The sequence below is a fragment of the Oryx dammah genome, unplaced genomic scaffold (genome assembly GCF_014754425.2).
Source record: "Oryx dammah isolate SB20612 unplaced genomic scaffold, SCBI_Odam_1.1 HiC_scaffold_12, whole genome shotgun sequence".
Taxonomy (NCBI): domain Eukaryota; kingdom Metazoa; phylum Chordata; class Mammalia; order Artiodactyla; family Bovidae; genus Oryx; species Oryx dammah.
The window spans coordinates 4,912,132-4,937,222 of record NW_024070196.1 but is presented as its reverse complement, the minus strand read 5'-3'; the positions used below and the strand labels follow the sequence as shown (position 1 = coordinate 4,937,222).

At 38.9% G+C, this 25,091-nt stretch overlaps 1 protein-coding gene across 8 annotated transcripts in view; it reads left to right on the top strand.

The window, feature by feature from the left end:
* The window catches only part of ARFIP1 (ADP ribosylation factor interacting protein 1), a 138,843-nt gene that overhangs the window by 16,974 nt on the left and 96,778 nt on the right, over positions 1-25,091 (top strand). For 2 of the 8 annotated variants that reach the window (XM_040251439.1, XM_040251432.1), the window contains exon 2: positions 5,457-5,536. The exons of 5 other annotated variants lie outside the window; for them this stretch is intronic. In XM_040251439.1, the coding sequence (XP_040107373.1) occupies positions 5,459-5,536 (78 nt within the window). In that variant the 5' untranslated portion in view covers positions 5,457-5,458. Of the gene's footprint in view, positions 1-5,456; positions 5,537-20,301; positions 20,403-25,091 lie in introns of those variants that run through there. One more of the 8 variants, XM_040251433.1, reaches the window with a different exon arrangement.

Here is a 25,091-nt window from a genome sequence, read left to right as displayed (position 1 = left end):
GATCTTTTTAATGTGTTGTTGGATTCTGATTGCTAGAATTTTGTTGAGGATTTTTGCATCTATGTTCATCAGTGATATTGGCCTGTAGTTTTCTTTTTTTGTAGTATCTTTGTCAGGTTTTGGTATTAGGGTGATGGTGGCCTCATAGAATGAGTTTGGAAGTTTACCTTCCTCTGCAATTTTCTGGAAGAGTTTGAGTAGGATAGGTGTTAACTCTTCTCGAAATTTTTGGTAGAATTCAGCTGTGAAGCCTTCTGGACCTGGGCTTTTGTTTGCTGGAAGATTTCTGATTACAGTTTCAATTTCCGTGCTTGTGATGGGTCTGTTAAGATTTTCTATTTCTTCCTGGTTCAGTTTTGGAAAATTGTACTTTTCTAAGAATTTGTCCATTTCTTCCACGTTGTCCATTTTATTGGCATATAATTGCTGATAGTAGTCTCTTATGATCCTTTGTATTTCTGTGTTGTCTGTTGTGATCTCTCCATTTTCATTTCTAATTTTATTGATTTGATTTTTCTCTCCTTGCTTCTAGATGAGTCTGGCTAATGGTCTGTCAATTTTATTTATCCTTTCAAAGAACCAGCTTTTGGCTTTGTTGATTTTTGCTATGGTCTCTTTTGTTTCTTTTGCATTTATTTCTGCCCTAATTTTTAAGATTTCTTTCCTTCTGCTAACTCTGGGGTTCTCCAATTCTTCCTTTTCTAGTTGCTTTAGGTGTAGCGTTAGGTTATTTATTTGACTTTTTTCTTGTTTCTTGAGGTATGCCTGTATTGCTATGAACTTTCCTCTTAGCACTGCTTTTATAGTGTCCCACAGGTTTTGGGTTGTTGTGTTTTCATTTTCATTAGTTTCTATGCATATTTTGATTTCTTTTTTGATTTCTTCTGTGATTTGTTGGTTATTCAGAAGTGTGTTGTTCAGCCTCCATATGTTGGAATTTTTAATAGTTTTTCCCCTGTAATTGAGATCTAATCTTAATGCATTATGGTCAGAAAAGATGCTTGGAATGATTTCGATTTTTTTGAATTTATCAAGGTTATATTTATGGCCCAAGATGTGATCTATCCTGGAGAAGGTTCCATGAGCACTTGAGAAAAAGGTGAAATTCATTGTTTTGGGGTGAAATGTCCTATAGATATCAATTAGGTCTAACTGGTCTAATGTATCATTTAAAGTTTGCGTTTCTTTGTTAATTTTCTGTTTAGTTGACCTGTCTATAGGTGTGAGTGGGGTATTAAAGTCTCTCACTATTATTGTGTTGTTGTTAATTTCCCCTAGATTCTTAGAATTAGAAAATTTAAAGTACAACTCATGTATGTTTTCTTTTAGCAATTTATTTGAGTTTTCATTCTTTATATTTAGATTCCTAATTCATTTGGAGCTTATTCTTGTGTGTGGTGTGAGATATGGATCTAATTTTGTATTTTTCCAAATGGCTACCTAATTTTCCTGGTATTACTTATTGGTAAGCCCATTTGTAATTAAGTGATTTAAGATGTCACCTTTGTTGTATATTAAATTTTTCTGTGTGTATGGTCTAACCTGGCTTTTTTTTCTGGTCTCTCTGTCTCTTCTTGTGCTGCTTTAATTATAGATGCTTTGTGGTGTGTTTCAATGTCTGACAAATTTAGTCCTCTTGTGATGTTCCTTTTTCATTGTTTTCCTGGCTATTATTGCATGTTTGATTTTTCTGTATCAGCTGTAGTGTAGCTTGTCTAACTGTATAACTTGTTATATATTTTTCTTGCATTGAATTTGTAAATTAAGTAAGGAAGAAATGACTTCTTTTAATATCATCATGGGCTTCCCTGGTAGCTCAGTGGTAAAGAATCTGCCTGCAATGCAAGAGATGTGGGTTCAGTCCCTGGGTTAGGAAGATTCCCTGGAGAAGGACATAGCAGCCCACTCCAGTATTCTTGCTGGGACAATCCCGTGGACAGAGGAGCCTGGAGGGCTGCAGTCCATGGGGTCACAGAAACTTGGACACAACTGAAGTGACTGGCATGCATGCACATATGACATCATGGCTAAGAATACGGTATGTCTTTATGTTTGCTCAGTCTTTAGGATCTTATCAGTTACGTGTTGACATTTTTTTATATAGACTTTATGCAGTGTTTAATTTATTCCTAAGTTATTTAATCTTTGTTGTTGTTATTGTAAATAGGATTTTTCTCTGCCATTAAGTCCTCTGATTATTACTTTTCAATATTATTTCAAAAATTATCTGTTTTATGTACAGTAGTGTGTATATGTTAACCCCAAACTCCTTTTGTAAGTTAATTTTATATCCTACTTTTTCACTAGATTATTCTATTTTTTACTTAGTTTTAGCATTGATTTTTTGGAGTTTTTCAGGTGTACTATTATATGATCTGCAAAAAGAATGTTTACTTCTTTACCTATCTTATAATTGATTTTTCTTATCTCCTTGGATTGGCTAATACCTCTACTTCAGTGTCGAATAGTAGCAGAGATGGTGGGTTTTTGCATTGTTCTTAGTCTTAATGGAAATGCCTCTGTTATTTATTAACTAAGATAATGGTTGTAGGATTAAAGCCTGTATCGTGTTGAAGATGTTTCCCTTAATTCCTTCTTCCTTGATTATTGAATTGTGAATGGGTGTTGAATTCTGTCAGTAGATTTCTCATCTGTGTAGAAAACCATGTTTTTCAGCTTAGATTAATGAATATATTATATATTAAAAGATATTCTTAATTGAACAGTCTTGCATTCCTGGGGTAAATCCCACTTGTTCATGTTGCATTATTTTCTTAATGTGGTACTGGATTCAGTTGGCAAGCAGTAACATTGTTTTAAGAAGGAAATGGCAACCCACTCTGGTATTCTTGGCCTGGGAAATCCCATGGACAGAGGAGATGGAAGGGCTACAGTCCATGGGGTTACAAAGAGTCAGATATGACTGAGTGACTGAGCTTGCACAAAAATTGTTCCCTCCATTTTGTTTCATGAGTTTTTTTGTTTCTGTTTCTCTGTGTTGTGGTACCTGATGTGGTGTTTTGTGCTTATTTATCTATCTCCTTGATTAGACTCAAAGTATGGTCACCCTTGGTATCTGTGGGGCATTGGTTCTTTCACACTCTCAGATAAGAAGGCCTTTGTATAAAATGGTACAGTATTTGCATCTAACTTATGCACATACTCCCATATACTTTAAATCATCTCTAAATTACTTATAATATGTTGTTATTGTTTAGTCGCTAAGTCGTGTCTGACTCTTTGTGACCCAGCGAACTGCAGCATGCCAGGCTTCTAATATGTATTTAATATGTACATATGTATATAATATGTACACATTTGTAGTATATAATGTAATGCAAATCTAAATGCTATGTAAATATTTGCTGGTGTATGGCAAATTCAAGTTTTGCTTTTTGAAACTTTCTGAAGGGTTGTTTTTTTTTTCCTTTTTTAAAAATATTTTCAATCTTTGTTTGAACCTGCAGATATGGAGGACTGACTACTCTTTTAGCTTGAATTAGATTTTACTTTTCTATCTCCTTATTGCTGCTTTTCAGTAACTAAGTCGTGTCTGACTGTTGAGACCCAATGAACTGTAGCACATCAGGCTTCCCTGTCCTTCACTATCTCCTGAAGTTTGCTCAAACTCATGTCCATTGAGTCAGTGATGTCATCCATCCATCTTGTCCTCTGTCGCCCTCTTCTCTTGCCCTCGATCTTTCCCAGCATCAGGGTCTTTTCCAGTGAGTCAGTTCTTCACGTCACGTGGCCAAAGTCTTGGAGCTTCAGTATCAGTCCTTCCAATGAATATTCAAAGTTGATTTCCTTTAGGATTGACTGGTTTGATCTCCTTGCTCTCCAGGGGACTCTCAAGAGTCTTCTCCAGCACTACGGTTAGAAATCATTAATGCTTTGGTGCTCAGCCTTCTTTATGGTCCAGCTCTTATATTCATACATGATTACTGGAAAAACCGTAGCATTGACTCTGCGGACTTTTGTCAGCAAAGTAGTGTCTCTGCTTTTTAATGTGCTATCTAACTTTGTCATGGCCTTTCTTCCAAGGAGCAAGCATCTTTTAATTTCATGACTGCAGTTACCATCTGCAGTGATTTTGGAGCCTAAGAAAATAAAGTCTATCACTGTTTCCTCCCATCTGTTTGCCATGAAGTGATGGGACCGGATGCCATGATCTTTAGTTGAGTTTTAAGCTAGCTTTTTCACTCTCCTCTTTCACCTTCATCAAGAGGTTTTTTAGTTCCTCTTTACTTTCTGCCATGAGTGGGGTCCTCTCCATATCTGAGGTTGTTGATATTTCTCCTGGCAATCTTGATTCCAGCTTGTGCTTCATCCAGCCCAGTATTTCACAGGATGTACTTGTACTCTGCATATAAGTTAAATAAGCATGGTGACCATATATAGCCTTGTTGTACTCCTTTCCCAATTTTGAACTAGTCCATTGTTCCATGTCCAGTTCTAACTGTTACTTCTTGACCTGCAGACAAGTTTCTCAGGAGACAGGTGAGGTGGTCTGGTATTCCTATCTCTTTAAGAATTTTTCAAAGTCTGTTGTGATCCATACAGTCAAAGGCTTTAGCGTAGTCAGTGAAGCAGAAGTAGATGTTTTTTCTGGAATTCTCTTGCTTTCTCTCACTAACAGATGTTGGCAGTTGATCTCTGGTTCCTCTGCCTTTCTTAAATCCACCTTGTACATCTGGAAGTTCTCGGATCATGTACTGCTGAAGTCTACCTTGAAGGATTTGGAGCATAATCTTGCTAGCATATGAAATGAGTGTGATCATATTGTAGTTTGAACCTTCTTTGGCATTGCTTTTCTTTGAGATTGGAATTAAAAGTAATTTTTTTTCTAGTCCTGTGGCCACTGCTGAATTTTAATTCTTTATTTGTAGTTGGCATTCTCTAATGTTGTTGAACAAGTTAGAAACAGAAATAGCCTCTTAAAGTTGTATTGAATGAAATCTGATTTTAGTGTTTGATTTTGACAGTGAGCAGTTACATTTGTTACAGTATTAAAGAGCACTGGCCAGGGAACTGGAACATGTCTAAGTTCTAATCTGAAACTTTGATTTTATGTAGGCCATAAGTAAATAATATTTTGGCTTCATCTTTTGATATCTTGACATCTTTGGATATCAGTTTTTTCATCTGTCAAATCAAGTGGACACTCTGATCTTTTGACTTGTTTCATATCCAAAAGGATTAAATGAAATTATTTTTTAGTCATTGAAGTATGTATTTTTGCATTTTGCATAAAAACTTTTCCTAAATTTGTGTTTGTTTTTAGAATCACCTGTTACAATCAATAGATACTCATATGATTGTAGATAGTTTTGCAAAACAAATTCTGACTGCAAATAAATAATTTATGTTGTGGAATGTTTGTAAGAATATCAGTGAAGTGATACAGTTCTCTTAACTAAATTATTTAATGTGTGCTTAACACATTTTACTTTTAGGTATGTCTGACTGCAGCAATGATACTTCAACTCTTGGTACATCTAAACGAGCCACAGAAGAAGTCAAGTCTATTTCTGAGGTGATTGGGTGATATTTATATTGTTTTTTAAAGTCAACCCATATCAATCAAGTTTAGACTGTCCAAATTGAGTTAGTTTGTCTAACCATGTGCCGTTCTAAATAAACTCTTCGACACACATAGACACAGGAAAGGCGTGGGAAGAAAGAGAGCCATTTCTTCATAATTGTAAGTCAATTATCATTTGCTTTTGGGCATATGAAATTCTACAATATACCTGTCCCATAAAAATGAAATAAAAGTCGAGTCAAACTGTAGTTTTAAATTTAAATATGCAGCGAAGTTTCTGTTGAAGTAATACTAGTAATTGGTTCATGTTTGTGCTCATCTGACCCTGTATTGTCTCTAGTTAATTATACATCAGAATCTAAGTGTAATGTTTAAAAAAAAACTGAGTTCTGGACTTTACCTCAGACTCACTAAATCTGAGTGTGTAGTGCTAGATACTGGGCTGTATGTTTTTATTGTGGTTGTTGTTTTAAATTCTATGGGTGATTCTGTATCACCTCAGAACCACTGTTCTAGCTCATTAGAATACAGAAATATTAAGACATTAATCTTACATTGAATTCAAGTAATCAGATATTTCTTTGAACATTTAATCCGAGTAACAGCTCTCAAATTTATAGTGGTTAAAGATTTACAGAGTAGCACTTTCATATTTTTCTACCTTGCCCCTCAGACTGATTTGATATAATCCAATTAGGTAAGAAGAACAGCCGTTATTTCCCTCATTTATTTGTTGAACATATTTTAACTTTTAGAGAGGTAGTAGCTGACTTCGGGTAACGGGCAGGTCTGGAGCAGGTCTAGGTTCTTCTGACTCCAGTTGCACTGTTAAAAAATCAGCTTGCTGTCTATGTAGGTGGCAGTGCGAGGCATGATATTTCGTCATCGTCCCAAGACATTGAGTCTGTATGACAAGCTTTAATGTAGGATTTAGAGCTAGATAATTTACTTTTCGCTCAAAAGTCAAAGATGAGCTCTGGGTGGCAGAATATATATTGTCTGTGAGGGATTCGGAATTCTTTGTGATTTAAAATAGTTTGGCTGTTTACCATTTGTCAAAGAAGTGTTGTAGTTATATTTAGTTCTGAGAACCTAGGGAGTTATATATACCATATTTGTCTTAACTCGTGTTTTTTATTTTTTACGATCAGATCTCTGAATCTGTACTGTTGAGAGATGATCAGAAGTTTGACACCTGTGAACTATAGGGAGGATTGGCAGCCCAGCCAATGATGGGGCTTATAATTGTGAATAAAATTATTCTTTTTGTGGTTTACCGCTGTGAGTTTCAGCTACTTGAATGTCACCCGGATAGATACCAAACTAGAAATTTCCTGCTCAGTAGAGAGTTAAACCTGGATGGCAGTGATCTGAAGGAATCCACTGCTAAGTAATTGTTCAGAATTTGTGTGTAAATTCGTATTAGACATTCTCTGTATTTTTAGCCATACCCAGGGATATTGTACTTGAAAGAAGAAAAAAGAAAAACCAGGTGTGTGAATATAATCTGAATTTATACCCCAATTTAAAAGGTTTGTATGAGTTTATTACAGTTAACCAAAGTTGGATTTAGGAATATTTTGTGACTTTGAAATTGCTCATTTATTAGACTTCTACTAACTTAAATATTCTTTTTTTCAGTATGCTTGATGAAAACATTTTAGGGCTCAAATTTGCTTATAAGAATTCTTCTTTTATGTACTATAACTCTATTTGTATTTTGGCCATTAACTCTTAAATGTTCTATACATCAAACTTTTCAGTAATTCAGGATAATCATAGCAGAGCTTGGCACATAAACTGATGGTCAATTTGATGAATGAATGAATTCTCACTCTACTAGTAAACGATATATGGATACTAGTTTCTTAGAAATAGAATATGATGACCTGAATTATAGTTTTCATTTCTTTAAAAGCAAAACAAAACAGCAAAAACTCTCAACATTTTGAACTGAGCCAAAAACATCAACCCTGCAAAGTAGAGACTTAAGGTTCATGTAGGTTCTATATGACAGTACTGTGTGGGTCACAACAAACTGTGGAAAGCAAACTGTGGCAGCAGAGACCTGGAAGTCTTAACATCGATAATGAGGAAAGAGCTGAGATTTGAGCATAAAGAAAACTGAATAAACTTAAGAAACATTTAATAGGGAAAAATTATATAAAGACAGAAGCAAGGAAGTTGGGAAAACAGGTGTATTTTTGCCAACAACAACAAAAAGGGAAAGCAGAGTGGTTGCATTAGGTATTTGTTAGTGTGTTTTAGGGTTTTAGCATTACTTTTCTGTCTGCCCTTTGATATAGTAACAGTAATGCATATATTTAATTCTAATATCCAAAAAATAGATATACAGATATTTTCATTCCTTCTTTACATAAGTAACTCAGAGGTCTAAAAGTGAATTTGTTCAGATCCTGCACACAAACTGCATGTTATTAGGGGAAATTTTAAAATAAGTAAAAGAGAGTGTAGAATAATAATGCCTTTGGAGTGGTTCACATGAAGAATTATAGCAGTTCAGGAGGTGTCAGCCAGGAATATCCATGCAGGTGGTCTTTAAACTGTCTTACAGTGTGGGGTAGCATTTGAGCATGTGACTGGTGATGGTCACTACCTGGGCAGAGTCTTAGAGAAAGGAAACAGACGTGTGTATGGGGAAGCATGAGTAAGTTTGATTTAATAGGGTATCTGAAGAAGCATAATTGGTGTTAAGAAGATAGTTCAGGTCATGGAAAGATTGTGTCAGGTGGAGTTGGCTTTTATGTTGTAAATATATTGGGGAGGAAGACAGAAGTGTTAAAAATATATATAACATATACATAAATTATAGACAACAAAGGTCCATCTAGTTAAAGCTGTGTTTTTTCCAGTAGTCATGTATGGATGTGAAAGTTGGACCATAAAGAAAGCTAAGCGCTGAAGAATTGATGCTTTTGAACTGTGGTGTTGGAGAAGACTCTTGAGAGTCCCTTGGACTACAAGGAGATCCAGCCAGTCCATTCTGAAGGAGATCAGTCCTGAATATTCATTGGAAGGACTAATGCTGAAGCTGAAACTTTGGCCACCTGATGCAAAGAAGTGACTCATTTGAAAAGACCCTGATGCTGGGAAAGACTGAAGGCAGAAGTAGAAGGGGATGACAGAGGATGAGATGGTTGGATGACATCACTGACTCAATGGGCATGAGTTCGAGCAAGCTCCAGGAGTTGGTGAAGGACAGGGAATCCTGGCGTGCTGTAGTCCACAGGGTCGCAAAGAGTTGGACATGACTGAGCAACTGGACTGAACTGCAATTATAATCTTTACTGCTGTAAAGCAGGATAAGAGGCTAAAGAGTGATGAGTGCTTATTTGCATGAGTTGGTCAGGAAAGGCCCTTTCTAGGTGAGCAGATACCTCAGTGAGTTGAGGGAGGGGCGTGTGAAAATATGGGAGGAAGAACCTTCCAGAAAGAGGAAACAGCAAGAGCCAAAACAAGATTGGTATGTGTGAAGAATAGTGGTGAGGACTCTGGCTGGAACGGAGGGTCAGTGGGAAAAGAGTGGAAGGAAATGCAGTAGCTAGCTGCTAAGGTTTGCTTGGCTCAGAAATGAGAATGACCGACAGATGATTAGAAGCTTGGGAGGCCTGAAATGCAGGATTCAAGTAGCAAGTGGTTGGAAAATATAAGACAAATAGGTGTTGATACTAGTATATTAAAACATTTGTTAAGAAAAATGTGCAACATAGGAAATAAAAGTGAAGTAGTAAATGAACTCCCATAGACTTATCATCCAGATTATCATTATTTCGACCTGACCACATTTGCTTTACCCATTCTTATGTAGGATCATCTCCCTTTTAAAAACCATGAAATTGACAATGACAAGATGGAATAAAAACAAAAAGAAAGAACTTGGCCAAGACAATAACATTTGTAACCTTATTTCAACTCTGTCTTGATACTGGTCTGTTTTAGAGAAATGTAGTTAGGGTACTGCTGCTGCTAAGTCACTTAAGTCGTGTCTGACTCTGTGCGATCCCATAGACGGCAGCCCACCAGGCTCCCCTGTCCCTGGGATTCTCCAGGCAAGAACCCTGGAGTGGGTTGCCATTTCCTGACAAAGTTAGGAGTAACTGTGCTGGAACTCCAGTATTTGTTCTGTTGGTCCTTAGCTAAAATCAGTGTGCTAGAATTACAGCATCTTTACATAATATTTTTAATTTCCTGAGCTATTTCACATTTGATTCTTTTAATAGCTGTATGAGGTATAGGTGAAGTTAAGAATCTTGTTTTATAAAAGAGGAGATTGAGACCTAGGGAAGGACAAGTGACTTCTGTACAGTTATAAAAAGGGGTAGAGCCAGTCCTTAAATCTGTGTCTCCTGATAAGTTGATTAGTTCTCTTGAGATATCATGGGTGGGCTTATTCGCCTAATGCTCTTGAACCATGTTAAATTAACTTTGCCATAAATACACTAACCATGTTTTCAAGGTCATATTTTTACTGATACAGATGGAAATTTCAAAGACTTTGAATTATGATTTTAATAGAATTGCTTTCTCTTTTTGTAGGCAAAAAAAAAAAGAATCTAATTTCATCTGACACAGAAGGCATTTGTGGTTTTTGATTTTAGAACAGAATATGGTCTCTGTTGACATGCATAATTAGTTCACTGAGCACTTCGACCTTCACTGTCTGAAGCCATAACTAGAGCAATTAGAGCTGAATATTTGTGACTTCTTTTCCTTATTTTCCACACTGCTTGCTTTATTCATTGCTGTTTTGTTTAGGTTTGACTGAGATTAAGAAGTTAATCTTTTAAATTAGAAGAAAATATAACTACTTGATAGCAGAACAAAATACCTACTGATCATTAGAAGTATTTCACAGTGCTTTTATAATGAATTTTCAAATGACATTTAAAAATGGTAGATATAAGAAACAGCTGAAAAACTTGAAGCTTATTATTGTACTTTATTTTTACCTGCTCAGTGGCAAATTAGATTAAACAACAATGTTAAATATATGTGTTTTAGAAGAAGTAATGTCTTGTATTGTTCCAGAAGTCTAACTAAGGCTAAGACAAGTTCTTTTGTATCCTTTCTAGAAAGTTTCTATCTTGTTTCTAATAAGCATTTTAGAAATTAGGTTTTACTGTTCTTAATGTAATACATTGATAACATCAAGAAACTTATTTCCAGTGTGCCTTCTGTTACATTATTAAGATAGACCTTTAGTCTTTGGGTGAATTTTTGTTACTGTTGCATCTTTGATTTTCTGTGAAGTGCTTCCATCATCATAAATTGTTGTTGATTTAGTTGCTAAGTTGTGTCCAGCTCTTCTCAACTCTCTGAACTGTGTAGCTCCTCGAAGCTCCTCTGTCCATGGGATTTCCTAGGCAAGAATACTGTAGTGGGGTGCCATTTCCTTCTCCCAGGAACTTCCCGACATAGGGATCAAACCCACGCGTCCTGCTTGTCAGCCAGATTCTTGACCACTGAGCAACCTGGGGAGCCCTTTTTTTATAGTTTTTGCTTTCCTGTTTTTTTTTTTTTTTTCATGATGTTTGTTTGGTTATTTTGTTTGCTTTGTTCCTCAGGTGGCACTCTACTTTGGTCTTGTTTTGTGGTTTAGTTTTGTTTCTGATTGGTGGATACCTTTTTGGTTTTCTTTGCTCACCGAGTCACTCTCTCGTCCTTCATTTTCTTTGGGCCGTTTTGGTTTCGTTCGTGTGTGTGTGTTCCCTTGTTTTTGTTTTCTGTCTGATTTTGCTTTTAACATTTGTCTGCGTTTCATTTTTTGTTTCTTGGTTGTTGGTGTAGTATTTTTGGAGGCTTTTTGTTGTTTCTGGGGAGCTTGTGTGTGTGTGTGTTAGCTTGTTTGTTTTAATCCCCTTTATTGCCATAACAGATGGCTTGTGGAATCCTGGTTCCCTGACCAGACGTTGGGCTTGAGTTGCTGGAGTGGGAGTACTAAGTCCAGGACACTAGACCCCCCGAGAATTCCTGACCCCAGGGAGTATTAATCAGTGAGCACTCCCACGAAGACCTCCACCTGAATCCAAGACGCAGCAGCAGCAGCACCCAACTGCCCGCAGCACCCAGCGCTGGATGCCTCACCCGAACAATAAGCAAGGCAAGGACATGAACACAGTCGTCAGCAGGCAGGCTGCCCACAGACACCCCAAAGCGTATCACCGCACACAGCCCTGCCTATCAGAGGGAAAAAACTCACCTCCTCATCAGTAGTCATAAATGCTGACTCCAAATGTAAGGCCTTTTACAGTGTTAATCTCAAGGCATATTTTCAGGAATAGAACATATAAACAGTGTGAGAAAAAATTACGTGAGCTTTTTCTTTCAGTTTTGGTCTTCAGCAGCTACAGAAAAGACTATAGACTGGGGGTTGAATTTATAGGAAGAAGAGTTATTGCATCAACCACAGGGGTGCAGATGCAGTGAGCAGGCAGGCGTTCCGTGGGCCGGGATGGAAACCGTCAGAGGAGAATGGAGTCTGAGCGGTGACTGCACGTGGGTAGGGGTCAGACTGTCAGCAGCTCTTTGTTTTTGTTTTTTGTTGTACTGATTTCTGGCTGTGCTGGATCTTGGCTGCTGTGAGGGCCTTCTCTGGCTGTGGGGAGCGGGGGCTGCTCTCTAGCTATAGTGCACGAACTCCTCGCTGTGGTGCCTCCTCTCGTTGCAGAGCACGGGCGTCGATAGTTGAGGCCAGCGGGCTTGGTGATTGTGGCTTGTGGGCTCTGGAACTTGGCCTCAGGAGTTGGGGTGCACAGGCTTAGTTGTTTCACGGCATGTGGGATCTTCCCAGATCAGGGACGGAACCCAGGGCTCCTGCACTGGCAGGCAGATCTTTAACCGAGTACTAGGGGAGCCCCATCAGCAGTTTTTTGAGCCATATTATAACATTGGAGAAGGCAGTGGCACCTTGCTCCACTACTCTCGCCTGGAAAATCCCATGGACGGAGGAGCCTGGTGGGCTGCAGTCCATGGGGTCGCACAGAGTTGGACACAACTGAGCGACTTCACTTTCACTTTTCACTTTCATGCATTGGAGAAGAAGATGGCAACCCACTCCAGTGTTCTTGCCTGGAGAATCCCAGGGATGGGGGAGCCTGGTGGGCTGCCGTCTATGGGGTCACACAGAGTCGGACACGACTGAAGCGACTTAGCAGCAGCAGCGGCATAACTAGGTAGTGTTGAGAAAGTTCGCTGGAGTGATGAGTAGTCTTAAGGGCCTCACCAAAGAAGGGCATGGGGGTGTTATTCTCCCCCAGTGTGGTTAGTCTTATGCTATGAAATACATTACATTTATGACCTTAAAGTTGTATTTTGTTAAAGTATAGTTGACTCACAATGCTGTGTTAGTTTCTGGTGTGCCGCAGAGTGATTCAGTTATATGTATACACACACACACATTCTTTTTAATATTTTTTTCCAAATGGTTTATTGGTGGTAGTGGTTTAGTCGCTGAGTCGTATCTGACTCTTGCGATCCCATGGACTGTAGCCTGCCAGGCTCCTCCGTCCCTGGCGTTCTCCAGGCGGGAATACTGGAGTGGGTTGCCTTTATTACATGATACTAAATACAGTTCCCTGTCTGATACAGGAGGACTTTGTCATTTATTTTACATATAGTAGTTTGTATCTGCTAATTACAAACTCCTGATTTATCCCTCTCCCAGCCCCTTTCCCCTTCAAGAGCCATAAGTTTGTTTTCTGTGTCTGAATTTGTTTATTTTTTTGTAAATATATTCATTTGTGTCGTATTTTAGATTCCACATATAAGTGATATCTTATAGTACTTGTTTTTCTCTGACTTGCTTCACTCAATATGACAATCTCTAGGTCCATCCATGTTGCTGCAGATGGCATTATTTCATTCTTTTTGTTCTGGCTGAATAGTATCCCCTTGTGTGTGCGTGCACACACATACACACACACGTCGTCTTTGCCCATTCATCTGTTGATGGGCATTTAGGCTGCTTCCATGTCTTGGCTATTGTAAGTAGTGCTGCCATGAAGGTTTGGGATGCATGTAACTTTTTGAATTATAGTTTTCTCCAGATATGTGCCCAGGAGTGGGGTTGCTGGATCATATGGCAATTCTGTTTCTAGTTTTTGAAGTAATCTGGTGCTAGTGATAAAGAACCTGCCTGCCAGTGCAGGAGACATAAGGGACACAGGTTTGATCCTTGGGTTAGAAATATCCCCTGGAGGAGGGCATGGCAACCCACTCCAGTATTCTTGCCTGCAGAATCCCATGGACGGAGGAGCCTGACAGGTTATAGTCCATAGGGTCGCAGAGTCAGACATGACTGAAGCAACTTAGCAGGCACACACTCATCCTGTGTTCCATAGTGGCTGTACCAACGTACAGTCCCACCAGCAGTGTAGGAGGCTTCTCTCTTCTTTATACCCTCTCCACACTTGTTTGTACACTTTTTGGCGATGGCCATTCTGACTCATGTGAGGTGTAGTTTTGATTTGCATTTCTCTAGTAATTAGCAGTGTTTAGCATCTTTTCACGTGCCTGTTAGCCATCTGTGTGTCTTCTTTGGAAATATGTCTACTTAAGTGTCTCCTTGAGAGTCCCTTGGACTGCAAGGAGATCCAACCAGTCCATTCTGAAGGAGATCAGCCCTGGGATTTCTTTGGAAGGAATGATGCTAAGCTGAAGCTCCAGTACTCTGGCCACCTCATGCGAAGAGTTGACTTCTTGGAAAAGACTCTGATGCTGGGAGGGATTGGGGGCAGGAGGAGAAGGGGACGACCGAGGATGAGATGGCTGGATGGCATCATGGACTCAATAAACGTGAGTCTGAGTGAATTCCGGGAGATGGTGATACAGGGAAGCCTGGCGTGCTGTGATTCATGGAGTTGCAAAGAGTCAGACACGAGTGAGCGACTGAACTGAACTGAAGTATCTCCCCATTTTTTGTTTGGGTTGTTTGTTTGCTTGGTTATTGAGTTGTATGAGCTATTTGTATAGTTTGGAGATTAAGCCCTTATCAGTCACATCATTTGCCAATATTTTCTCCCAGTTCATAGATTGTCTTTTCCTTTTTTTTTAATAGTTTCTTTTGCTGTGTGAAAGCTTCTTTTGATTAGGTCCCATTTGTTTGTTTTTGCTTTGGTTTCTTTTGCCTTGGGAGACTGACTTAAAAAATCATCTGTACAATTTATGGCAGAAAATGTTTTGCCTGTGTCTTCTTCTAGGAGTTTCATGGTGTCATGTTTTATATTTTAAGTCTTTAAGCCAGGGGTTCCAGCTTCCAGACTGAAGACCAGTACCTCTTGTTAGATCAGCGTCCTTAGATTAGAAATAAAGTGCACCATGTAATGTGCTTGAATCATCCCCAAACCATCCCTCTCACACCTGGGCCATGGAGAAATTGTCTTCCATGAAATTAGTCCCTGGTTCCAAAAAGGTTGGGGACCACTGCTTTAAGCCATTTTCAGTTTATTTTTGTATATGGTGTGAGGGTGTGTTTTAACTTCATTGATTTACATGAGGCCGTCCAGCTTTCCCAGTACCATTTGCTGAAGAGACTGTCTTTTCCCCATTGTGTATTTTTGCCTCCTTTGTTAAAGATAAATTGACTGTAGGTGTATGGGTTTGTTTCTGGGCTCTTTGTACCTGTTCTATTGATCCATATATTTGTTGGTTTTTTTACTCCCTCCAATACCACACTGTTTTGATTACTGTGACTTTGTGGTATTGTCTAAAGTCTGGAAAGGTTATGCCTCCAGCTTTGTTTTTTTCCTTAGGATTGCTCTGGCAATTCTGGTTCAATATAATTTTAGGATTATTTGTTCTACTTCTCTGAAAGATGTCATAGGTAATTTGATAAAGTGAGTATGTATTAGACCAATAAGTTCTGCTATTAAAAGAAGCAGTATGTAGCATCAGGCTATTTACAGGGTTTTTCAGCCTTAACAATATGACATATTTTGCTATAAAGTTTTTTATTGTGGGACATTATCCTGTGCATTGTAGGACCTCTAGCAACATTCCTGCCCTGTATCTTCAAGATGCCAGCAGCATGCCATCCCCAGCTGTAACAGACAGAAATGTCTTTAGAGTGGGGGGATGGGTACTAAAATTGACCCCAGTTAATAACTATGGAGTTATCAGGATCAGTAATAACATGCATATTTTCTGGCAGCTGATACTATTTGCAATAACAGGCTTAGTCCGTGTCTGGAAGCCCCTGATTCCCAGACATGCTAGTTTAATTATGCAGCCTCCCACAACTAGGAGTAGGAAGTCCTAGATGCAGCTGTCTCTGGGGCTCTGGTATTAGCAAAAGGCAGCACCACTGATATGATTGGAAGCTGATGCTTCAGTCTTGAATTGTTGACAGTGAAGGGTCAGATTAAGACAAGTGCTACTCTAACTGTGTAGGATGATACGGAAATAGAGAAAACAGCAGTACAAGTGGTCAGCATCAAGGAAACAGTCCATTTGACTCATAAATGTCTGAAAGCATATATATTGGCTGGCATGACCCATTGATGTGTTTCACTCGCCTTTGAGAGTCTGTGTAATGTTGAGGTTAAAAATAAGGCCTCTCAAAGCCAGTGTGCCAGATTTGAATCCCATTTCATCACTTGGTAGCTGCATGTCATTGAGAGATTTCTTAATCTGTTTTCTTACCTGTAAAATAGATAGAATAATGGTTCCTAAGTTTGAGAGTTTTGTGGGTTTTGAAGGAGATAATGCACGTTGAGCAGTTAGAATTAAATCAGTTAATACGTGAAAAACACATAGAACAGTACCTGACACATAGTCAGTACTCATTGTTTTCATTGTAGGGCTCCATTTGCGAGAGGATATGTTATTTAAATTATTTTAATCCTTTAACCGACCTAGTCCTCAGCTTTCTTATCTGTTAAATTGGGAAAATCTTATCTCCCTCATGGGCTTCCCTTGTGGCTCAGATGGTAAGAATCTGCCTGCAATGCAGGAGACCTGGGTTCAATCCCTGGGTCAGGAACACCTCCCGGAGAAGGAAATGGCTACTGACTCCAGTGTTCTTGCCTATAGAACCCCATGGACAGAGGCCTAGAGGACTGCAGTCCACAGGGTGACAAAGAGTCGGTCACGACTGAGCGACTAACATTAACTCCTCACAGGGCAGTTGTAAACGTTAAAGGAAATACTTCAGGTAATAAGCTTGTTAGCATGGCACCTGGCGTATATTGATAGAAGGCAGTTAAGAAAGGTCAGCATTCAGTTATTACTGGCAAATTAGGGAACCATGCAGCTATCAAACAGGTTTCATAGGTAATTCATTCACTAGCATTCTGAAAGGTTTCTAGAGTGTTTCATAGTTATCATTGATACTCAAAGCACTCACAAAGATATCATAAGACTTTTTCCCATTTATCCACTTCTTGTAGTTCAGCTTTCAGTGTCTTATGTTGCAAGCAGATGAAACCAATTCCAGGTCACTTACATAGAAAAGACCTTTACTAAGAGGATCTGAGGTAACTTACAAGGAAGTTGGAAGCCAGAATCCAGGATCCCTATCGGGGAGTATGCCCCAGATCCCGGTTCAGCACGGTTTCAGCGCGGGCACTGTGCTGCCGGGGCTGGGCAGCTGGCACTGCCAGGACTGTGGGTACTGGCTGTGGTAACTGGCACTGCCCCCTGTAGTGGCAGCTTGGTCTCACCGCAGTTACTGCCACCCCTCAGTGAGTTCTCATCACTCCTCTTGTCACTAGTTTCTGATCTCAGGCCTGGGGCACGTGCCTTCACAGAGCCGAGGTCGCATGGCAGTTCCCCAGAGCCTGGGAACAAACAATAATAATGTGACTTACATAGAGCTTAGTGTATGCCAGACACTTTTCTAAATACTTCATATTTCATTTTATCCTTACAACAACTGAGGTAGGTACTAATATCATTTTACTGATGAGGAAAGAGAAGTTTAGGAACTTTGGGACTTTTTAGGAAGTTTACATAATATGTGGAGGAGCTAGGGATTGAATTCAAGTAATCTGGCTGCAGGTATTTGCTTGAGTATCAGGTATTTTGAGCTTTTATATAATAAGAAGCAGGTTCTGCCTTTCCCCAGCCTTATGTGGAAGCTTTCCCTGATATTAGAAGGGGACTGTGACTGGGCAGAAGAATAAGGTATAGACTCAGTACTTGGCTAAAGTCTGACTTGGCAAACCAGTCATTGCCTCTGTTGCTGTTTTAAAAGGATGAGGGACACTGAATCTGAGGATCAGAGGGATTTTTTTTTTTTTTAAATGCTCTGCCATTTTTTTGTTCACTTAGAGGAGAATACTTGTGAGATTTCAGACTCTGGATCAAATAGGGACTATATGTCTCTAAATAAGACTTAGGATTGTGTGACGTTTTTACAGTGAGAGGGTATTGGCCTAGTTTATTTTTGTCATGAAGACCAGTTTTGGAAAACTGGTAAACTTTATTTGCTGCTGGGTCGTAGAGCCGCAAGTCGGTCCTTGCTGGTAGGTGGGCACTATATTCAGGACCATGCGCCTGCCACCACCAGACTGGTGGGGTCTCCCTAGGGCTGGATTTGGGGCTTTCAGGAAGAGCAGATCCTCTCCCATTAGAGGTGGTAGAATGGAATTTCACCCTGTAAAAAGCTGACTTTATTGAGGTAAATTTTGCATATGATACAACCTGTTCATTTAAAATGTACAGTTGGATGAGTTGTGACAAGTGTATACATTTGGGAAACCATAACCTCAGTGCAGATGCAGACAGAGCTTCTTGTGCACTGTTGCAGTCAGCCCTCCTGTATCCACCTTCCTCCTCAGGCAAGAGCTGGGCTGTCATGATACATTAGTTTTGTGTGCTCTGTGTGTGTGCTCAGCTGTTCAGTCATGTCCGACTCTTTGTGACTCTGTGGACTGTAGCTCTCCAGGCTCCGCTACCCATGGGGTTTTCCAGGCAAAAATACTAGAGTGGGTTGCCTTTTCCTTCTCCAGGGGATCTTCCCAGCCCCAAGATTGAACCCCCATCTCTTGCATCTCCTATGCTGGCAGTGGATTCTTTACCACTGGGCCACCTGGGAAGCCCTTCTTCACAAAAATGAGAATTTTGTGTTCTGCAGTTCTGGTATGTATTCTTTTTGTGTCTGGATTTTTGGCTCAGAATGTTGAGATTAAACAACAGTTATTGTATACATCAGTAATTCACTCCTTTTTATTGCTGAGGAATATTCCATTATAAGTATAAACTATAATTTGTTTATCCATTAACCTGTTGATGGACATTTTTTTCTTCTCATTTTGGCCTCTTATAAGTAAGCCTGCTATGAATATACATATACAAGCCTCTGTGGGACGTTTGTTTTTATTTTTCTGGTAAATGCTTAGGTGTAGAATGACTGAGTCATATGATCAAGTGTATGTTTAATTTCATAAGAAATTGCTAAGTGAAGTGGTTTTTTACATTTCCTCCAGCAGTGTATTGGAGAAGGAAATGGCAACCCACTCCAGTATTCTTGCCTGCAGAATCCCATGGACAGAGGAGCCTGGCAGACTACAGTCCATGGGGTCGTAAGGAGTCGGACACAACTTAGCAGCTAAACCACCAGCAGTGTATGCAAGTTCCAGTTCCTACTCTTTAGCCAATACTTGCATTGTCAGCCTTTCTGAACTTCAGCTGTTGTATTGAGTGTATGCTTGTGTCTTCTTGTGAAGGAAGACAAATTGCATTTCCTTGATGATTAGTGATGTTAAACATCTTCCATGCACTTAGCATTTATTTGTTTTCTTTAGTGAGGTGCCTGTTAAAGTTCTGTCCATATTTTATTTGGGTTGTTTGTCTTCTTATTGAATTTTATTTATTTAAGTCAGACATATATATTTTTTAAAGGAGGCTTCCCTGATGGCTCAGTGGTAAAGAATCTGCCTGCCAGTGCAGGAGACTCAGGTTCAATCCCTGGGCCAGGAAGATCCCCTGAAGAAGGAAATGGCAACCCACTCCAGTATTCTTGCCTGGGAAATCCCGTGAACAGAGGAGCCTGGTGGGCTACAGTCCATGGGGTCGCAAAAGAATCCAACATGACTGAGCAACTACACAGCAGTTTATTTTGAATACCAGTCATTTGTCAGATACATATCTTAGATCTATTTTCTCCCAATCTGTAGCTCGTCTTTTCATCTTTTAAATGGTGTCATTTCGAAATGAAATTTTTAATTTTGATGAAGTCCAAATTATCAGTGTTTCTCTTATTGTTTATATTTTCCATTTCCTAAGAAAATATTTGCCTACTCCAAAGTCATTGTGAAGTCTACCAATAAACCCATCAAAGGCATTCTTCATTTCTGTTATAAGTGATTTTTATCTCTAGCATTTCTGTTTTGGTTCTTTCTTAGTATTCATATATCTCTGTTTATGTTGTCCAGCTGTTCAAGCATGCTGTCTGTTTTATCCATTACAGCCTTCTGAGCCACCGGGGAAGCCCATATTACTCATAGTTGTTTTAAATTCCTGGTCTGGTAATTCCAACATCTGTGCCATTTCTGATTGTGATGTTTGCTTTGTGACTTCAAATTGTGTTTTTTGCCTTTTGTAGACCTTGTAATTTCTACTTGTTAATCAGACATGATGTATTAGGTAAAAGGACCTGCTGTAAATGTGGGCGTAAAGTGTAGGAGGAGGGGAGCGTTATATATCCTATGATTAGGTGTCAGTCTTCTAGTGAGCCTGTGCCTCTGGATTGTGACTTTCTCGAGTGTTTCTCAGTTTTTCTCTCCTTTCCTTAGGTGGCACAGGATAGCTGGAATGTACTGGGTGTGGCTGTTTCCCTGCTCAGCCCTGTTAGCTGCTGGTTATGCCCAAGCAGGCTAGGTTCTCATTTCTCCTGAGGGTAAGCTTTGTTAAGAATAGAGTACTTAGGGACCTCCCTGGTGGGGCAGTGGATAGGAATTCTCCTGCCAGTGCATGGGACTCGGGTTCAATCCCTGGTCTGAGAACATTCCACGTGTTGTGTGGAGCAGCTCAGCCTGTGAGCCACACTGCTGAAGCCCACATGCCCTCGAGCCTGTGCTCCAGAAGAGAGGAGCCAAGGATGGACTGCTGAGTGTGTTTCACAGTGGTTCCAGTTCTCACCACTTGCTGGAAGAATGAGGGAGTTTTTCTGTGATATTTACTGGGGTAACCTGGTCCCATTCTTGAAAGCATTGTGGGTGCTTGCTTTTGACTGGGTTCCTCTGGAGTCTTTAACTCTCAAGAGTTGTCCACGCTGAGCCTCCAGCAACTCATTGATTACAGTTCAGATTTTCCTGCCACAACGTTGGTTACTGAGGTGGTTTCCACTGGTTTTTGTTTTAGTAAGCTGTGACTCTTTGCATTTGCCTCTGTCCAGTTTTGGGAGTAACTGTGTGCTCTGTATCCTCCCCTCTTTTATGAATCCAAGAAGACTTGTTGATTTTTTAGTGTGTTCAGTGTACTTGTTAGAATGAGATGGTGATTTCCAAGCTCCTTACATGCAGAAACAAAAGCAGAAGTCCCCACCCCAAGATAACTGCTGTTCTGCCTACCGTCATCATACCTTACTGGCTTTCTTCTTGAATTGAATCATATAGTAGATACTCGTTGGGTCTGGCTTCGGTGGCTCAACATGGTCTGTAAGAATTTTCTGTTTTAATAGCAGCAGTTCTGTTTTATTGCTGTTCTGTTTTATTGCTGCACTACTGTAGCGTTCCATTGTTTGATTACACTGCAGCTTCTTTCTCTGTTCTGCTGTTGATGGACATTGAGTTGTCTCCGGTTTTCAGCTGTCTTATGGGTAAAGCTGCTGTGAATAGTCTTGTACTTGTTTTATGATGGACAGATGCACCATATTTCACGGGTATGTTTCCTAGGAGGAGAATTTCTGGGTTGTAGAATAGGCACATGTTTAATAGTATTGCCAGAAAGTTTTCAAAGTGATTTTACCAAATTTTAGTTGCACCAGCAATGTATGAGAACCTACATACTTGCTAACACTTAATTTTGTCAGTCTTTCTAAATTTGGCCATTCTAATGGGTGTTAGTAGTATTCTGATCTGTGGTCTTAATCTGCATGACAAATTAAACTGAATGACAAGGCTGTCCCGGTGACTCAGATGGTTAAAGAATCCGCCTGACCCGGGTTCTTTTCCAGGTTCAGAAAGACCCCCTGGAGAAAGGAATTGGCTACCCACTCCAGTATTCTTGCATGGAGAATTCCATGGACAGAGGGGCCTGGTGGGCTATAGTCCACGGGGTCCCAAAGAATCAGACACAAATGACTTGTGGATCTTTCCTAATACTGAAATTTTATGTTTGCTTGAAGAGTCTAGTGCATGCTTATAGCAGTAGTTCTCATTGCATTTTGAATGAAACATTCTGTGCCTCTCGGGACTTTGCTGTACCCTTTGGTGAGTGACATGTTTGTCTTTCTCAGTGCCCAAGCCAAAAATTGGGTAGGGAGCAGGGAGAAGGCCTGGGTTACCCTACATTTCTCCTCTACTCTTGAACCCCACAATCTAGTCACTCTGTAAGGCTCTTACGTTACCTCCTAAAGAATTCTCAAAAAAGAATTCACCTTTTTCTATTCCCACAGCCTTAATTTAGATCTTTATTATTTCTTACTCACACTGTAAAATGCTTCCTGAATGGTTTTTCTACTTCTAGTCATTCCTTCTTTAACTTCCTGTCAGGCTGTTCACTAAATAAATTGATCAGATTTTTCTACTTCTTCATATCTCTTTTAGAAGTTCACAGTTCTTGGTCTAGCATTTATAAAGTCCATCATGATAGTCTCCTACATACTTTGCTAGCCTCCTTGTCATTTTTATTTTTAAAACCTAATTTTGATAAAATTTCATACAGAAAAATTAAACTCTTTACCCAGATCACCATTGTTTTGTCCTATTTACTTTAACATTTTCTCTTTAAATACAGAGTTTCTTCTCTTTTGAAGAGAACAGAAGAAACCACTTCTCATTTGAGAGTGGTTTGCAGACATATGTCCATTTGTTCCTAAGAACAAGGACTTTCTCTTATATAATCTAAGTACTTTTATCAAAATTAAGAAAATTGTTAAGGAAATTGATATAGTACTATTATTTAATCCACAGTTGTTCCAATAATATCCTTTACAGCTATTTTTTTTTCCTGTTTTGTGATCCAGTCTATAATATATATCATATTTAGCTGTCTTTTCTCTTGTCTTCTTTTATCTGCAACAGTTCATCTACTTTTTCATGAACTTAAGCTTTATCAAGTATAGGAGCCAGGTTTTCTACTATCTGCTATCTATTTCCATGATTTTTGGTCTTTATTATTTCCTACCTACATCTTACTTTTTAATTTGCTCGTTTTCTGTTTTCTTAAGGTGCAATCTTAGATTGTTGGTTTAAGATCTATTCAGATGTAAGCATTTAAAGCTATAGATTGCTCTCAGCGATGCTTCCTTAGGTGCATCCCGCAAATACTGCTGTGGTGCATTTTCATTTTCTTCCTTTTTTTTCCCCCTCCTCCCCTGCATTTTCATTTTCATTTAGTTAAAAAATATTTTCTTTCTCTTGTGATTTCTTTGTTTTCATATTTAATGTTTTAGATATGTTGTTTAGTTTCCAATTTTGAGGGAGGTCCCTGCATGTCTTGTGTGAGTTGATTGTAATTAAATTTCTCTGTGGTCATAGAACATTCTTTATATGGTTTCAGTCTTTTAAATTTATTGGGTTATGTTTTATGGCCTAAAATTGATCTGTTTTGCTGAACACAGCATGTTCACATGAAAATAATATATTCTGCCATTATTGTTTCCTATTCTATAAGTATGAGTGGTTGATGGTGTTCAGATCTTCTGTGTTTATGCTGGTTTTCTTTGTCTAGTTCTGTCAGTTGCTATAAGAGGGATGGTAAAGTCTCCAACTGTGTGGAATTCTGTTTCTTCTTTTAATTCTGTCAATCTTTGTTTCATTTATTTTGAAGCTCTGTTATTGCAACCAACATAACACATTTGTGATTGTTTTGTATTCCTAATGAATTGATCATTTTATCATTATGAAATATCAGAATGATACTACCCTCTTTATCTCTGGTAATACTTAAAAAAAAACTATTTTATCAGATATTATTAATAATAAAACTGTGCCAAATTTCTTATGCCTACTCTTTGTATGGTATATCTTTGTTCATCTATTTATTTTCAATCAGTACTATTTATACCTTTGTCTTTAAAGTGCATCTCTTGTAGGGTCATTAAAACTATGTATACACACACATATATTCAGGGGCTTCCCTGGTGGTCCAGCGATTAGAGCGCTGTGCTTTCACTGCCAGCGGTCTGGGTTCAGTCTTGGTCAGGGAACTAAGATCCTGCAAGCCTCGTGACAGGGCTTGCGATAATGATTATAGTGCACATATTAAACTTTTCATATTTCACTTACAATTAATAATGTACTGCTTTTCTCTTAAAACAGAAATTTCGTGACCTTTTAGGTCTGTATTTCCCTTTTGTTGTTCAATCCTTAAGTCACGTGACCCCATGGACTGCAGCACGCCAGGCTTCCCTGTCCCTCACCATCTCCCAAAGTTTGCCCAAGTTCATTTCCATTGAATCAATGATGCCGTCGAACCATCTTATCCTCTGTTGCCCTCTTCTCCTTCTGCCTTCAACCTTTCCCAGCATCAGGGTCTTTTCCAGTGAGTCAGTATTTCCCTTACCTCCCTTCTTGTTTTTTGATATACTTGTTTTATATATGTTACATCTGGATACGTTGTAAACCACAGAAATGATGTTATCCACATTTGCTTTAAGCAGTTATATGGTTTATAAAGAAACTGAGATGACTCGGTAAAAACAAAATGGTTTTTGCGTTTACCCAGGTAATTACCATTTCATTTCTTTCTCATTCTTTTCTGAACGTTCATTTTTTTTCTGTCTAGTTTTATTTCCCTTCAGCAGGAGAATTTCGTTTAGCATTTTGTATAGTTCTGGTCTGCTGGGGATGAATTCTCTTAGTTTTGTTTGAAAATACCCTTAGCACCCTCTGTAATTCCTGATATTTTCCCTGGATATAGAGTTCTAGGTGGACAGTGTTCTTTTTACCAATGTTCTACTCTCTTCTGGCATTTACAGTTTTTGATGAGAAATCAGCCATTTGTTGGAATTTTGTTTCTGATAGTAATATTTTTTTTTCTCTTGCTGCTTTTGAGGTTACCTCTTTATCTTTAAATAGTTTGACTGTGATGTACTTTGTGTTTATTCTGCATGTTGTTCATTAAATATCTTGCATCTATAAATTTTTGTCTTGCATCAGATTTGGAAAAAATTGGGCCATTAGTTCTCCAAATACTTTTTCTGTACCCTTTTCTTCTAGCAGTTTACTTACACATAAGTTGGAATATTTAATAGTGTCTTATGGTTCCATGAAGCTTTTCTTTTAGTCTTTGTTTTTGCTCTACTCTCTACCTTGGGTAATTTACATTTATTTACTTTAGTTTTACTTACTGTTTTGTATGTCATCTTCATTTGGCTAGGTCCATCTAGTGATTTTTTTCTTTGAAAAATTGTGGTTTTCAA